At 41.2% G+C, this 17,421-nt stretch overlaps 1 protein-coding gene across 1 annotated transcript in view; it reads right to left on the reverse strand.

Annotated features, from left to right (window-relative positions):
• SEMA5A (semaphorin 5A) overlaps nucleotides 1–17,421 on the reverse strand; it is a 633,881-nt gene that overhangs the window by 229,045 nt on the left and 387,415 nt on the right. The window contains exons 8-9 of the mRNA XM_039523675.1: nucleotides 5,931–6,216; nucleotides 3,019–3,154 (exon numbers count right to left, since the gene is read on the reverse strand). Coding sequence (XP_039379609.1) covers nucleotides 3,019–3,154; nucleotides 5,931–6,216 — 422 coding nt within the window. The remainder of the gene's footprint in view (nucleotides 1–3,018; nucleotides 3,155–5,930; nucleotides 6,217–17,421) is intronic.

Below are 17,421 nucleotides of genomic sequence, written 5' to 3' on the forward strand. Positions count from 1 at the left end.
TTATGATTTTTGAGCAAGCACAATTTCACTTACGTAAGCAACAGAAGGGTGAGTCAGTGAATGATTTCATAGCAGCCCTGCACACCCTAATCCAGCACCGTGACTACGGGGAGATGAGCAAAGACTTAATCAAAGACAGGCTTGTTTTAGGGCTCAGGGACAGACCAACTATCTGAAAGACTCCAAAATTATCCTAACCTAACACTAGAGACAGCCAAGAACATAGTCCTCCAAAGTCAGTTGATAAAGAAGCAACAGACTCTTCTCAGGAATAACTTTGAGGAGGAACCTACTGTAGAAGCCACAGACATTGGGAGGAAAATATCTCAGGAGTCCCAGGAACAATACCCACTCAGTTCAATAAGAGCACAAAGGAATACAGAGGGGGTTATGCTACCATGGTGTAAAGATAGGGAATACAACAAGAGCAGGAAAGAATGCTCGTAGTGTGGCAAACCACCTCCCGGCAAACGGCTTTGTCCAGCAGGTGATACCACATGCATGAAATGTCTAAAAGGCAAACATTATGCAGCAGTCTGCTGGTCTCAATGCATGGTAACAGCTGTCTTTCAAGACAATGACCTAAAAGACACCGAGATATACCACTTCGAGCAATAGGAGATGACCATAAAACCCCACCATCGAGTACAACAATCACCTTGGGAAACCTATAAACTTCAAAATAGACAAATGTGCTGATGTAACACTGATTCTAGAATTACTTCATAGGAGGATGAAAACACCAGCTCTTCAAGAGAAAAAAAAGACTACTGAAAGGCCCAGGACAGTCCCCATTAAATGTGAAAAGGAATTGTTTGGCCCTCTAAAACTTGGAGAGAAGACCACATCCCACAAAGTTTATGTTGTAGATGGTCACATGCTGCTCTGTTTGGCCTCCCAGCAACCACAGCCCCCAGGCATGGTTATATGTTGCCATTGGCCTCAAAGCTTAGATCAAGAAGAGGTTCCTAATATTATTCCAAGTACTAGAAATATTAGTGGAACAATACCACATTAAACTTACAACAAAAGCAAAGCCATTTACTCTGTGACACCTAGAAGAGTCTCTCTCTCTGTACTGCCTCAGCTGCATGGAGCTAGGGTGACCAGATGTCCCGATTTTATAGGGACAATCCCGATTTTTGGGTCTTTTTCTTATATAGGCTCCTATTACCCCCCATCACCGTCCTGATTTTTCACATTTGCTGTCTGGTCACCCTACATGGAGCAGATGGATGTCACTTCCAGAATAGACACCCCAGGTGAATGGAGTGCAGGATGGGTAATGGTCCCAGAACCAAATGACAAAGTTCTGATCTGTGTAGACTTTACCAAGCTCAACGAGAATGTCTGCAGACAGTGACATGTACACCCATGTATTGAACATCTCCCTGGACATCTTAGAGAAACAAAAGTCTTCTCAAAATTGGATTTCCAGTAGGGGTTTTGGCATGTACCACTTGCAGTGCAGGCATGTGTCAGGACACCTCAATCCTACTTTGTTAGAGTGCTAGTGGGAATCATCATCAGAACCAGTGTCATCTTGTTGCATCACCAAGAGAACGTACAATACAGCCTGATCACTACCTGTGTCTTCCAGATCTTCTTCCTGCAAGGAGATATCCAGCTAGGGAAAGATGACCTCCTGACTTCCTGAGGATTACATAAGATCTTGAGAAATCAAGAAAGTCAGAGGACTAGTAGCCAAATATCTTAAAAGGGCAGAATAAATCTCTGCCAAAAGGCTGAAAGTTCAAAAGGCAGTCTACCCTGTCCTTCAGAGGGATGTCAATTCTTGTTTAGTTTTGATACTTAAACAACTTTTAACAGGAATAAATATAAAGGTTTTATCATTCTTCTGTTTTCAGAATGGGGGATGTGGTATTAGCTGTGAATATGTAAAGTGCCCACAAGAGAGCAGTGAGCAAGAAGATGAGAATCTGTGTCAACAGAATATAAAATTTGCCTTGCATTCATCCCAGCTAGTGTGCTAGATCTTTAATCTCTCTCTACTGTGTACATTCAGTTTGATGAGATAGATGGAACTTTAGTTTTTCATGTATCAAGAAGCACAGCTATAATACAATGCAAGCTTGGGCCCAGCGAATCCAATCTGGTCTGGGTGGGTGGACCCCTCTGCCCACACAGAGCCTAACTGAAGATAATGTGACTTCACGGAGATGCATTGGATGCATTGGATTTTTATTGTACTAGTAATATCACATTCCTATCTCCCAGATTTGGTATTAAAACTGTGTGTATGTGTGTGTGTATGTGTGTGTGTGCACACGCGCCTGGGTGGGTAAGTGGGTGTACTTATATTTGTTATATGTTTTGGGGGGGGTCAAAATATGCGTATTTTCATGAAACTCTTATGAAATAGAATAAACTTTAAAAACGCCAAAATTTTGGATGGAATTCCATGTGATGGTCTGGATGTTGTGAAAAAGTGAAAAGACACTTTTTGTGAATCTGGGAAGTGGAGCATTTGTCCCTCAAAGGCCAGGGGGAGCAGGGGAGGAGCTCATCCTTCTCTTTCAAACTCAGGGGTGAAAATGTTAATACAAAAGTGCCTTATTCCCTTTTTTGCCTACTCCTGTGAATAACTTTCAGTCTCCCAACATTTCACAAAAATCAAAGTTCAAGGGATGTAAAATTATCCAACATACATTGACAAAAAGTGTCCCAATAAATCCTGTTTTTAAAAGCTCACCAGTTTTACACAATATTGTCCTTAAGTTGTCTTTTCTTCCTTTGGCTAATTTGGGCAAAAGGTAACAGAAGGATATATTGTGCCTATTATCAATGAGACTGTTTTATAATGTGAACTGATCTCTGTACAGTGCCACTCTTTTCACTGATATCCATCTAAATAGATTTGTTTACCTGGTAATTGGACTGGCTCCAGATACAGAACTCCAATACTTGTCTCACAGTCTGTACTTTGATACCTTTAAACTGTGCTACATTTTAAAGAAGACTGTTGAGGATTAGTGCCCTCCACTTCTGTGTAAGTACCTGGAAATTAGGGTTGGGATTGGGGTACGGCAACCAGGCAGAGCGGGAGTTCTCCTGATATTTGAATGGTCCGTTGAAGGCCTGAGTTATGGCACTCAAGTTGAAAACACAAACTGCTGAGGCAGCTATGCTGTTTCTGCAAAACAAAATGAAAACATAAGATAAATAAAGACATCAAGGAATCAATTAACTGCCCGCAAAAAGTAACATTTCCCCTCATTAACTCTGCAACTCTATTAGTACTTCACAACATGGGTGGAGCCAGCCAGAAAGTGGTCAGAGCCAGGATTCATCAGCTCACAGCTGCACACCTCGGGCATCCTGGTTGGACTTAAAAGCTATCCTGGCCTAGCAGCCGAGGGTGGGAGAGTAAATCCTACTGCAATCAAGCTCTTCATCTTCAAAGCACTTTATAAACACTAACTAGCCATTCTTACTACACCTCTGTGTGACACACACTGAAAGTATCATCATCCCCACTTTTTAGATGGGAAAACTAAAAATGAATAAAGTGGCTTGTCCAGAATATTGAGGGAGCTTGGATTGAAACTAAGGAATTCCTGCATTTAATTTCATGCATCAAATTTCATTTTCACTCTTCCAAATAAGAAGGACATCTCACTATCTGTCAATATTTCTCCTTTTCTAATCAGCCAGTTGTATTGTGACAGGGGCTAAGTCTGTTCCCTTTGAAATACTCCCAAATTCTTGCAGGATCAGAAACCAAGAGATCTGCACTCAAGCCCACATCTTCCACACAGCACTATCACTATACCCAACAAGTGCCCACTGGCTGGCAAAATAAGCCCATAAGGAGGTCACTTGAACTGAACACTCTCTAAACTCACTGACTCAAAAAGTTAAACCCTGGCCAAGCCAGTTATACCATTCCCCTATTTTCATGTTGAAAATGAGACATAAAGTGCAACAGTGTGCATAGTGTAAACAATATAGCTCTGTATACAGTAACTGTGAGAACGCAAAAATGGGACTTAGCTGCAAATTACAACTTTGTGTTGGCATAAAAACATAAATAAAACTAACTCCAAAAAGAACTGCAGTATTTGGGGGTTTTAAAATATTTATAAAAATGCTTTTAGCAGAAGCAAAATAAATTGAATGCCCAACAGCTAACAGTGAATTAAGGTTCAGAATTACTCTTTTAACAATACATATAACTCATGGAATTAAACTCCTGATTTGTTCTTTTTTCCACAATGTTAGATAAATGGATAGATAATGAAGCAGGCAGACAGTTACACAAACTTCCACTGTGAGCAAAAGTGCTGACAAGTGGTCCACATAGCATTTATTTCTTCTAACTTACTCTGTTGTTTAAACAAGGCTTTAGAAAGCAAATCTACTGTTTAAGCTTCAAATTGTTATTGTTCAAACGTATGGGGAAGAGAAAATAATCCCTGGGGATCAGACCTGCCAACAACTGAACAAACAGTGTAGCAGTTCGGATTTACAACCATGACCAAAAAGCACTTTGACTCCTTATGCTTGTCAGGCTTATTGCAAAAAAAATAAAAAAATAAAAAAAATAAATAAAAACCCACTAGTAGATGACAGTAAGTTTCATATTATCCATTTGTACACAGGCAATTAGCATCAAGGATGCTAAAACCTCATCTGATTTACTGTAACAGGCAACCTACTCATCATTTCTGGATCTCCTGGAGCCCACTAAGGACCTAACTTGTAGATTCTGATTGTCTGAAAGACAGTCTGCTCATGAAGCAGCCATGGCATTGGATTTAGTGGTCACATTACATGAATTGTGGGGAGGGCATGGTGTTGTCATTCTTAATCTTTACAAAGAGAAACATTTTCATCCACCAGGTGGCAATTTTACAGGCAATCCAAACCAAAATCACTGTAATTGAAATGCCCAGATTGTGGAGTACTAAGTGCAACCCAGTAGGTCCTAATGGTCCCCTCTATTTACACTGATGAAGAGGGGCATGTTTCTTCTCCTTAGGAGACCATATAGCTTCTCCACGATTGCACTGTAGGGATGGAGCTCTATGGAGGAAAGCATGTAGGGATTCAAGCATGGGGAATTTCTAGAAATCTAGAGCTGGTAGAAAAAAAAATCCACAAAAATGTCTGAAAAATTTCCTGACCAGATCCAGTTAACTCCTCTCTGCAGCATCTATCCTCCTTGGACACAATATAATGGGCAGCCACTGCAGAAACTAGCTAGTGGCAGCAAGTCTTCAAATAAAGCCTGCTTTCACGGGGAAAGAGTAGCCTCAGAGAACAGGGCAATCCTTAGGAATGACCGAGGACCAGCAGGTCCACTCTCTGCTTCCCTCAGAGCTTCTCAAAACCTGCAGACCATGCAAATTTACCACTTTATGAAAGTGCAGGCCCCTCCACTTGGAGGGAAGAATGGGGTTTCAACTCCGTGAGATCAACCTCCTATGGTTTCTGGAGTAGTTCCCCCTCCTGAGGGTTCTTCTATGACAATTATAATTAAAATGTTTTCCCCCTCAAATACATTTCACATTTTACTGTACTAAGAAGGGCTTCTTGCCTTTTGACCTTTCCGCTTGCACAAAGTGGATAAAGTTTACATTTAAAGGAACAAGATGACAAAACAGGTCATAAAGACAAAGATTGCACTGTTGGGAGGAAAGAGTAAGCATCCCTCCTTCTTCTGCACTTTCTACAGCAACCTATAAGTGAAGCATTTTGGTGTTAACCATTATTTGTTGGAGACAGTTCACTGGACTATGTGGACCACTGGTCTGAACTAAGAGAGCAGACAATCAAAATATTTCAGTACAAGATGATCTGTTTATATAATATCCCTTCCACATGTTGAACCAGACAGGAGCTTGAGCACCTTAGACCTCACTCTGAATATAACAGACAAAGTAACAAATTTTATGTAAGTTACATACACATTAGTTGTAAAGATCCCATAGATTAAGTCCAATTCTGGCAGGAAGAAAGTGCTTTGTAATTCATTGTAGTAAAATGGAATTTCTCCAGGGCGAGAGCAGTTCAGACGAGCCTTCATAAAGGTTGTCCAGGTGTCCTCTAGCAAAAATCTGCCCCCAATATCATTTTTGCAAACCCGAGCAGCCCGGGAAAAGACTGTTTTTCCACAGTCATGCTCTACTGCATTCTCTCGGAAGAAGAAGTAGGTGAAGTTTCCAATGTCATAGGATGACACAAAATTTGGCTCTGAAAAGAGTTGGAGAAAAAAATACATTATGCATAGTTGATACGTATTCCAATATTTACTTGAAATTGCTAGATTCTCCTCTATACATCAGCCTGAGAATGTTTCAAAATTCAAAATTATTGTTATTTTTCAATGTTAAAATAAGGCAAATTATATTGATATTCATGTAGGCATGAATTAGAATTCTGCACATCTGTGCATCATGAGGAGACTGTAGAAACAGCAGTTACTGAACACACAATCTGAGTTTTGGTTATAAAAAACAGCAATTTCTAATCTGAGCGTGATATAGTAAATTAGGCCCTGACAAGCACATACATCAGTCTATCCCTATTCAGCAAGGGCTTGATCTTGTGGCCACTGAAATCAATGGTAAAGCTCCCATTGGCTTAAAAGCACAGGATCAGATACCAAAGTAGTTAAGTATGTGCTTAATTGCTTTGATGAAAAGAAAGGGACTGCTGAAGGGGGGCCTTTGAGAACAAGATAACTTGGTTTTAACAATACATTAAATAAAACCTTTAATACACTTTAAAATATTTTGGTTCCCTCTTTACAAAATATAAAACTAAATAAAAAAATGATACACCAAATTTATTCTGGCAAAGAAGAAAAACATTCAGGAGAAATTAGAGAATAAAAAATTACTGATCTAAGAAATAAGGAACAAATTTTAAAAAAATAAAAAATTCTGGAGACCAGAGAAAATAAAAATATGGTATTTTTCCCGTAAGGATTACGGAAGCTAACGAGAATCCATAAGTTTGACAGTGATTGAGAACCTGATGATTTCTTAAAGGCAAAGCACATTAGATATATTGACTTGTGGAGCAGGAGAAAAGTAATTGTAAAAACCGGTTGCCCCTTAAAGAGAGGTGTAAGATTTTTTATATACATTTCCAGAATTCATTCTAAAAATATTTTAAATAAATAAATAAAAACACACCACCCTGGATGAAAAACACTATTTCTGATACACATAACTACCGTAGATAACTTTAGTAATAGAGCTGGTCAAAACATTTCCAACTGAACAGTTTTCCATCAGAAAATGCTGATTTGATGGACTTGAAATATTCTGCAGTACCATGTCATTTCCCTTGAAACTTTTGATGGAAACTAGGCACACAGGCAGGCTGGCTTCCTACTATCTCACCCAGCTCCCGAGGCTCACTGGCAGTCCCACTGGCAGGCTGGCTTCCCACGGGTCCCTGGCACCCCAGGCACCCAGCTCTACTGGGAAAGGCTGGCTGCCTTTCCAGGCTGCCTGGCTTCCCAACTAACTAGTTCTCTGGGCTACCCACCCTATGGGTGGGTGGGCTTCCTGGCTCCCCAGTCACACAGCTCCCCAGCTGGCTGGCTCCTCAGCTTCTCACATGGCAGGCAGGTGGGAGGGCTGCCCATTTCCCTGGGTGGTTGGTTTGCTGGGCTGGTTGGCTTTCCAGACAGCCAACTCCCTAGCTGGCCAGCTGCATAGGAAGCATAGGAAACTTGGCATTCCACCAGCCTGCCAGGCAGGCTGCTGTGGAACATGGGATTCTGAGGAGCATATTTTATTTTGGTGTTTATGAAACAAAATATTTCAGAATTTCAGTCCCATGAAAAAATTTGACATTTGCATCTGATTCATCATTATTTTTTTCTGAAATACTGAAATTTTTCATGGATCAAAAATTTTGTTTCCCAGCCAGTTTTATTTATTAGTAGTTATATGTGGAAAGTGCTAATAATCTAAGGAATGTAGGATCAGGCCTTTATGTTTGCAGAGCACCTAGTACACTGTGGGTGCTACCAGTAAAAAAAGGCATACATAATAGTAATTATCTGTTTCCAATAGTACCCACAATATGCTAGCACTATGCAAACACCAAAGTCCCTGCCTCAAAAAGTTTTAAACTATACTATTAGTTCATATAATTGCAGAAGTTACTAATAGTTCTTTATGAACTCTAATTGTAGATATATATATATATAGAGAGAGAGAGAGACAGTGATGAGCTGCCAAAATCTTAACAACCGGTTCCCTACCAGGTCTTCAGCGGCACTTCGGTGACGGGTCCTTCAGTCCCACGTGTTTTTTTATGTGTTTTTTTTTAGTCATCCCTGCTGGAACCCTGTCGAAACTGTTCGAATTGGGCCCTGCACTTCCTAAAGCCGGCCCTGCACATCGGGGTTGCAAAATTGTATCAGGGGCCTGGTAGGGAAGGCTGTGCCTCCCAAAACAGCCTATCCACACACCCCATCTGAACCCCACCCACATCCTGCCCCCGAATGCCCGCCTCAGAACCCGCAACCCATCAACCCTGCCCTGCTCCTTGTCCCCTGACCAACTGCTCCTGAGACCACCCCCACCATAACTGCCCCCCCAGGACCCCACCCGCTACCCAACTCGCCCCTCTCCCTGTCCCCTGACTGCCCTGACCCCATCCACCACCACCCTGACAGACCCCTGGGACTCCCACGCCTACCCAACCCCCCTTGTTCCAGTCCCCTGACCGCCCCCTCAGAACCTCCGCCCCCTCCAACCGCTCCCTGCCCCTTATCCAACCCCTCCTCCCAGCCCCAGCCCAGCCCCCTTACCATGCTGCTCAGGGCAGTGTGTATGGATGCCATGTGGCCCGCTGGAGCTCGCAGCCCCATCCCCTTACCATGCCGCTGAAAGCAGCAGGAGCTGCCGAGCTGCCCAGGAATGGTCCAGAGCACTGGTGCCAGCGGCGCGGCACGCTGAGGCTCTGTGAGAGGGGGGTGGCCGGGGGACCCTCACCAGCCGGAAGCTCAGGCAGGCCAGACAGGACGGTCCCATGGGCCAGATGTGGCCCGTGGGCTGGAGTTTGCCCACCCCTTTAACAACCAGTTCTAAACCGGCTTCTAAATTTAACAACCAGTTCACGCGAACTGGTGCGAACCGGCTCCAGCTCACCACTGTATATATATATAGAGAGAGAGAGAGAGAGGCTGTCAAACTATTAAAAATAATTGCAAGATTAAAAAAAAATTGCTGTGATTAATTGCAGTTTTAATCACACTGTTAATAACAGAATATCAATTTAAATGTATTATAAGTATTTTGGATGTTTTTCTTCATTTTCAAATATATTGATTTCAATTACAACACAGAATACAAAATGTCTAGTGCTCACTCTATATTATTATTTTTATTACACATATTTGCACTGTAAAAAAGATAAACAAAAGCAATAGTATTTTTCAGTTCACCTCATACAAATACTGTAGAGCAATCTCTTTATCATGAAAATGCAATTTATTAAAGTAGAATTTTTTTTTACATAACTGCACTAAAAAACAAAACAATGTAAAACTTTAAAGCCTAAAAGTTGAAGCATGAAGGACATGCAAATATTTAGCATATCTGGCATGTAAATAACTTGCAATACCGGCTACAACAGTGCCATGCGAATGCCTGTTCTCAGTTTTAGGTGAAATTGTAAATAAGAAGCAGGCAGCATTATCTCCTGTAAATGTAAACAAACTTGTTTGTCTTAGCGATTGGCTGAACAAAAAGTAGGACTGAGTGGACTTGTATAAAGTGAATTGAAAAATACTATTTCCTTTGTTTATCTTTTTTACAGTGCAAATATTTGTAATAACAAATATAAAGTGAGCAATGTACAGTTTTTATTCAGTATTGTAATTGAAATCAATATATTTGAGGATGTAGAAAACATCCATATTTAAATAAATGCTATTTTATTATTGTTCAACAGTGCAATTAAAACTGTGATTAATCACAACTATTTTTTAATATAGTTAATTTGTTTTGTGATAATTGTTTCCATGAACTGTGATTAATTGACAGCCCTAATATACATATACATATACATCCACATCCACACCTGGCATTACAGACAGAACAAGATGAATAAAAGTACCAATAATTTAAAAAACTCAAATATTTCTAAATTTGTTTTTCTGTAAAATATATGAGCATATACTGAATAGTTAATGCTCTAGTGATGTAAATGTTTTACTGGCACTCATTTGGGATGATCTGTATAGGCCATTTGTAATGCAGAAATCACTAACTTATGTTGGTGAAACCTTTACAACATACCATACCATCATATATGAGACAGTTCACCCAGACACAAAAGACAGATACATATACACAAGTATCAGGGTGGGTTTTTTTATGATAAACACAAGTCATATTTCTTCTATTCCTAAAAGACACCACAATGTTCAGTTCTATGGAATAAATGTTATATTGTTCCTTTAGCTAAATTAACAGTTTTTTAGGTACATTTAGGAATGTCAGGCCAATAGGAGTGAAAACATTGCTCCCCATTGACAGTCTTCAATTTATATCTGTAGCATATCTGTTCAATGTTTCTATTTATCTGTAATGGATGTAAAAGATAACCTTGGACCTCCATTACCATATAATGGATGAGGTTAATCTCTCTTCCCTCTCCCCCCATTATCCCTACAAAATGTTCTAATACTCAGGAGAAAAACTATTGGCTGGAGGGAGGGGAAGATTCAGCAATCTGGATGTAACTTGAGCTATTTGTGTAGCGTAGAAGGTTTAGTCCTATTTAAGTCAATATCCACTAATGGTGTGCAGAAAGGAACCCAACAGACTTTCAGCATGAAAAAGAAGTAATTTCAAACTACCTGTTGGACTTCTACAGTCTAATAGCCCACTTGTTCTTTTAACCCTTCTCAGCAGTACAATGTCTGATCTAAAACACTTTCTACTTGCACAAACATTCAACACCTACAGTCCCTCATTTTTCCTAAAAATATACTGTAGAAAAAATAACTACTAAAGCTGGGTCCTGGCAATCGGATCTGCTGACACTTCCATCTCTGTTGAAGCCCACTGTCTTCAACGGGACTCCACAGGAGCATACGGTTCACACACAGAAATCTGATTGCAGGGTCAGTGCCAAAATCAGTATTAACATTGCTGACAGTATGCTTAGATGTTCAAAGGCTTTAGGAATAAAAAATGTTATGAAATCCAGTCTGAGTGGTTTTATTGACCTTTGATAAATCCATGTAAATCTCTTACTGGACAATATTTTTAAAATGTATATATAATATATATATAACACACAGACTTGGACATATAGTTCACTGACTCAAACCTGAAAAATAATATATCTATCCACAAACACCTGTACGGATACTTCACTGATTATGATTTGATAAAAAGGAGGCCAGCTGGTGAAAGCTGTTCCCATTTGCATGAAATGTATTAATACTAGCATCACCTCAGGGGATTCTGTGGATTTTCTCAGATTATCCTGTCAGACTTTATTTCATTTTTTCATTTGGAGAAAATTTATTGAGTCATTTTGGAGTTTCAGAAAAAGGGTGATTCTTGTACAAGAAAAATTAGTTTATATATGCTCAGGTATTGGATGGAGACCTGAAATTTATCAGTATGGAGGGCTCTTTCCAACAGAACTTTGTAATATAGGAGATGAAATTGCCCAAATGTTGCTCTAGGATAAGGCAGTGGGAGTTGCTCATGAACATTTGAGGACAGAATTTAACTCTATTGTAGGACTTTTTCTGTACTGAGTACTTTAAAAATAGCGTAGTGTTAATAGCTACAGTATATCCATCCCCCAAAACTTTGTACCTTTCATATTATTATATTCATTATTTTCTTTTTCACACTGAACTGAGGACTTTAGAGGTATAGGAGAGAAGGTATATGCTTTCCCTACCAGTGGATGTCTTCTGGAAGAGAGGCCCTCTCAAGATTGTTCATATGGGAGGAAGGCAGGCCTAGTCTAATAATGAGATCTTAATGGGACAATGGCATGTCTCTTTCTTCTTCTCCAACACTACATTTCTCAGGATGGGGAAGAGTGAAAGTCTTTTCTTCTCCCCAGGGGCCTTCCCCTGAGAACACCTGGGGCTTTTCTCCTTTTTTGCCCCCCACCCTCGGAAAGTACATGGGGATGGTCCTACTGAAAGCATCATTTTCTCTCCTCCCAATGGATCTTCTGTTTTTCTCTCCTGCTGTTAAGATCCTATTCTCCCTCCAATATTTAGGTCTTTCTTCCTTTCTTCTGTGACTGTTATTTTTCTGCCTGTGATCCTCACAACACTGGGCCTTTTTCAACCCAACTCAGTTTTGCTCCCTTTTACTGAAGTATTACAGAGGCTCATGCTCCCACTGTGCTGGCTGGAGGTATTCTAATGGAGAGCTGGCATTGGGCAGAGCATGCAGACAGGTGACAGGAATCAGGGCCTGTGGCAGAGCCAGTCTCTGGCCAACCTGACTAGCACAGATATCTTGTAGTAGGCTGCCTGACTGGCTACACTGTCTAATTGGTGGGAAAAATCAGCAGACCAGCTCTGAAACCCAACAGCAGCTTGGTGTCTGCTCAAAGCATTAATCCATGGCTGCGACAACTCCTTTGCCTGCTTGTTCCCAGCCTTGCCCCAACTTGTTCCAGTCCTGCTCCTGCCTTGGTTCATGCCAGGTAACCCAACTCTGACCTTTGGTTCTTATTCCTGACTTCTGATTTCAGCTCTGTCCCTAGGCTCTGGCATCTGGCCTCTGACTTTAGCTCTGACCCTGGGCTCCTATTACTGGCTACAGGCTCCTGCTCCAACCACTAGGCAACACCACCCATGGCCCAGACTCTGACAGTTTGAGCAGCCCAAAAGACACCAACAATAAGGAAACTACAGCTGATATGGGGAGCATGGATCCTACAAAGGTCAATATCTCTGATGGAGATAGTGGAAGCCATACAGACCTTGCTAGCCCAGGTTGCCATCCTGGACATGCAGAATGCAATCCTGCAAGCTCCAGGCATGCTGCCTTCAGCTCCAATCTGTGCTCTGCCCAACCTCCCTCTGCCTGACAAATTCAATAGCAATCATCACAGATTTTGTAGGTTCCTAAATCAGCATCAGACCCTATTTCTCCTACACCCATAGTCATACTCCACTGAGCAAGCCCAGGTAGGAACGATATCAGCCTGCTTATGGGGGAGGCCCTGACGTCTCTGCTCCTGGAAAAATCAAGCCCACTACTAGCACAATTTGAGATTTTGTTAGAGCTATGGGGGCGATCTTGATGACCTGAGTCATGAGCATAGTTGAAGATGCACTTCAGGTTTTTACAGGAGGGATGTGTTTGACACAAAGAAATCAGACACTCTACTGCTCTATTGCAGCTGTGACTGCACCATTGACCTCCAGCTAGGAGCAGAGGTTCCATTTGGGCACATCTTCTCCTTCTCCAAACTGGAATTACAAGCCCACTGGAGCTAACTCGCAGAAAACCTGCAGAGACCCTCCTTGTCCCCAGTGGAGCCCCTATCTTCTTTATATGAAGAAAGGCCTCTTCCTCCAGCCTTGTGTGGACTACCAAACTCTGAAGAAGATTACAATCCAAAACCAGTACTTCTTACCACTTAATAATGAGCTGTTCAAAAGACTGGTATCCTAGTTCATCTTTCAACTCTGGTGGGAATTTCTCAGACTCCTTGACACCTCACCTCACCTCACCTGCCTGTTACCCACAGACTAATGTGCAAACAGAGAGTGTCAATCTGCTATCTAAGTAACCACCAGAATGACTGGCTACCCAGCCTGTGCTACACAGAATTTGCATATCACAAATGCAATCCATGTCTCAACCCAACATAGCCCATTCTTTGGGAACGATGGCTTTCACCACTACTTCCACCCTAGCTTAGCCTTAAGTTACCCCCTCATGGCCACTGCAGATTTAGCCTCCCACCTACACCAGGTGCACCAGGAGCTCAGATAAAACTTGCAGTCTACCAAAGAAGCCTATAAACACCACGCAGTACTAGACTGTCAGGCTGCCCCCAATATGGCCATGGGGAGAAGGTGTGACTCTCTGCCCAGCACCTTAAATCACGCCACTTATCCACCAAACCAGACTACAACAAACTGCACCCCTTCAAGATTACAGAAGAGGTAAACCCAGTGACCTTCAGATTACAGCTGATCATATCCTGGAAGCAAGAGCGCTGGCAGCCTTTTTGACTCCCTAGGCAGCAGAAGGTCCTGCCCCCGAAATGGCGCCCCCGACAGAAGCGGCGGAAGGTCCTGCTCCCAAAATACTGATGACGACCGCGGCAGCCGAACATCCAGCTGCCGCAGTTGCCGCCCCCCAAATGTTAGCACTCTAGGCGACCACCTAGGTCGCCTAATGGGTTGCGCTGGCCCTGCCTAGAAGATCCACCCCATCATTCACCTCTCACTTTTAAAGCCCTTCACCAAGAACCCATTCCCAGACCACTCCAACCTGCCACCGATAATAGTCAGCAGACAGGAGGAATACTTGGTCCAGTAAATCCTGGACTCTCAGTGAGTTAGGGGAAGGCTCTAATACCTGGTAGACTGGGAAGGCAATGGTCCACAGGAGCAGCATTGGGAACTGGTAGACACAACCTACTGTGAGAGTTTCATCAGAAGTACTATGAGAAACTGGGCCCTAAGTCCCCTAGGAGGTGCCCTCAAGGGGATGGGTACTGTCAGGAATCAGAGTCTGCAGCAGAGTCAGTCTCTGGGCAACGTAACGAACACAACTGGTCTGTATATGCCTCTACCATTACTGCCATGAGGAGGGATGCCTGTCTCTCTCACTCCAGGGGGCTAGGCCATAAGGGTGGAACCAGAAGAGGGTTCTGTATTAACTTAATTTGGTCCTGGATGCAGGAAGCCACAGGAAGCTGCACTCAGCTTGCTGCTTTCCTACTCTGTACATGGCCGTCTAGTGGCAAGTACATAACTTTAAAAAAACGACACTCCTCAATAGCTGATTTGGGCAGCACTTAGAGTCCCTTGGACTGAGTTCAAAACCACAGAGTAGTCCCAGCCAAACTTGGGCAGTTGGACAGTATGTTAATGGTACACAAGAAGAAACAGAACCTAGTACAATCTTCATTAGCTGTGGAGCTGTGCAGGGCTATAATATGAGTATAAAAGAGTTAAAATGTATGTGTCACTCAAGTCAGTAGGTATGACTCTAAATGCACAGAAGAAACAGACCTGTTCATCCAGAAGTTGTCACTTATACAGTCACTTTTCAGAATAAAACCACACTTTAAGCTTTCAAACAATTATTTCAAGCAGGGTGAAGGGTCACTCTTAACACATTATTATTCTGTCATTTTCAGGATAAGTGACCATCTTAACGAACCATATTGTAGTTTACATTTTCAAGCATCATTATCTACCCAGCAACTGATAGGATATTATTATTATTCTTTAGAAACTATCTTTTATAGTAAATGTTATTTCTTTCTCCTATGGGTTTAAATCAAAGGCAGCTACAAAAAGAAAGTGGGATCTATTGAATGGAATTATTTCCCCCAAAAGCTTGAGAGGTAAATGTGCATGGTAAAGGTGCAACTATTCAACAAGGGTTATATTAAAAACTGCATGGTTACAAAACAAGGGAGGGGGTTGCTAATCAAAAGAGCCTTCTATACAAAGATAAATGGTATTGTAAAGAAAATCTTAATATATGTACATTTAATATACTGGAACATGAATAAAAAAAATATACTAGCACATTCTTAAAGTGATCATACTAACTTGTTTGGTTGGTTTTGTTTTGTGATTTTATTTTTTATTTTATTGCTAAGATCTAAGATAAAAGCTACATGCAATACCGCTGATGATAATTGAGATAAATCCTGATTGAGCTAATTAGTGCAAACCCTGACTTCCTCCTTATTTATCCTTAAGGGTCAGCTAGTCAGCTCCCACCAATGGCTAAATTGTGGCTATGTCTGAGTTAGGACAAGGCTTTAGTCTCCCACCTTCTCTTCTCCTCACAAAGGAAAATTTTCTCAGATACTGGGTATCTAATAGCACCTGAAATTCCACCTTTGCTCAAAAATGGAAAAGGAATACAATTTGAGCCATCCTGGCTGTCAGTGCTTCCGTATTATTCGGTGCAACAAAAAGAGACATTGTCCTGAATTATGCAGAAAAGAGATTTCAGGAGGTGTGGAATTATCAAATGTTGAATGGAGGTGTTTTGGGCACAAACTGAAATAGAAAATCTGTTCTTTATTTTGCACAACTCTAATTACAATTTACCACCAAAGGGTTCACATTTGCTCTAGCTGTAAAATCTGTCATACTTCAGTTAGGAAATAATATTTTAAAACAAAGAATATGTCCCTGTATGTTGTTGAGTCATAATAAAAAAAACAAACAGTATCATTTTAAAAACACTTTTCATTCTTACAGGCTAGTAAAAAAAAAGAGGGGGGAATAGGGGGAAAAAAGCACATTTGGGTCTGATACAGAAGTCAATAGATGCCTTGTACAAAGGATCAGGTCTTTACAGACTAGTAAACTAAGAGACAAGAAGACTTTAAACTGTTTTTCTGTTGTTGTTGTGCTATTCAGACTTGTTTGCACTAGCTATATTTTTAGCCAATAAACTACATTTCAGTCCACCAATGCCAAAATAGCTATTGAAATAAATTGTATTTAGAAATATACCATATGTCTTCCAGCACTTAGGCATTCAGGAATTAAGAGCAGATTTCTAAACATATGACCTGCTGCAAACTGTAAAGCTCTGTTTCTTGGAAAGCATGATCCTGTTGGAAATATGCCAATATCCCTCCTTCTATCCCAAGAAAGGAAGAATCCTGTACATGATCTTTAATATTGCCACTGTCCTTTAGGGGAAAAAATATGTAATCCATTCTCTATACAGAGGTGTAATAGGAAAACTATTTTTCTAAAACTTAGCATAAGGCTAAATGTCCCACAAATTCCATCTCTAGATTAAGAGGAAATACTCCACAGTCACATCTGTGTCTTCTGGAATTTTTAAAACAAAGTAATAATAGCTGATACCATTTTCTCATTCCAGTGAATGATGCTGATAGTTACTGTGTATTCTGTAATCATGGTTATTACCTGAACCTGGCATGGCCTTTCACATGAAAAACAGTGTCTCTTTAAGACAGTATGCAGATTCTACTGAGAGGGAAGGTGTCTGTGAGCATGCAACTTGACTTGGTCAGCAGAGGCTAGGGTGGCTTTCCCTGGGCTGGTAAGGCACTGAAAGCAGCTAAGACCACACTGCTGGAGACAAAAATATCTGATCAAAGAGTAGACACTCTTAACCCAAAGATCACAAATCACAACCTTCTAGGAAAGGGATGCGGGGAAGAATGCAGTCCTAGGAGTAAGGCATACAGTTTAACTCC

The sequence above is a fragment of the Mauremys reevesii genome, linkage group 2, assembly GCF_016161935.1.
Source record: "Mauremys reevesii isolate NIE-2019 linkage group 2, ASM1616193v1, whole genome shotgun sequence".
Lineage (NCBI taxonomy): Eukaryota > Metazoa > Chordata > Testudines > Geoemydidae > Mauremys > Mauremys reevesii.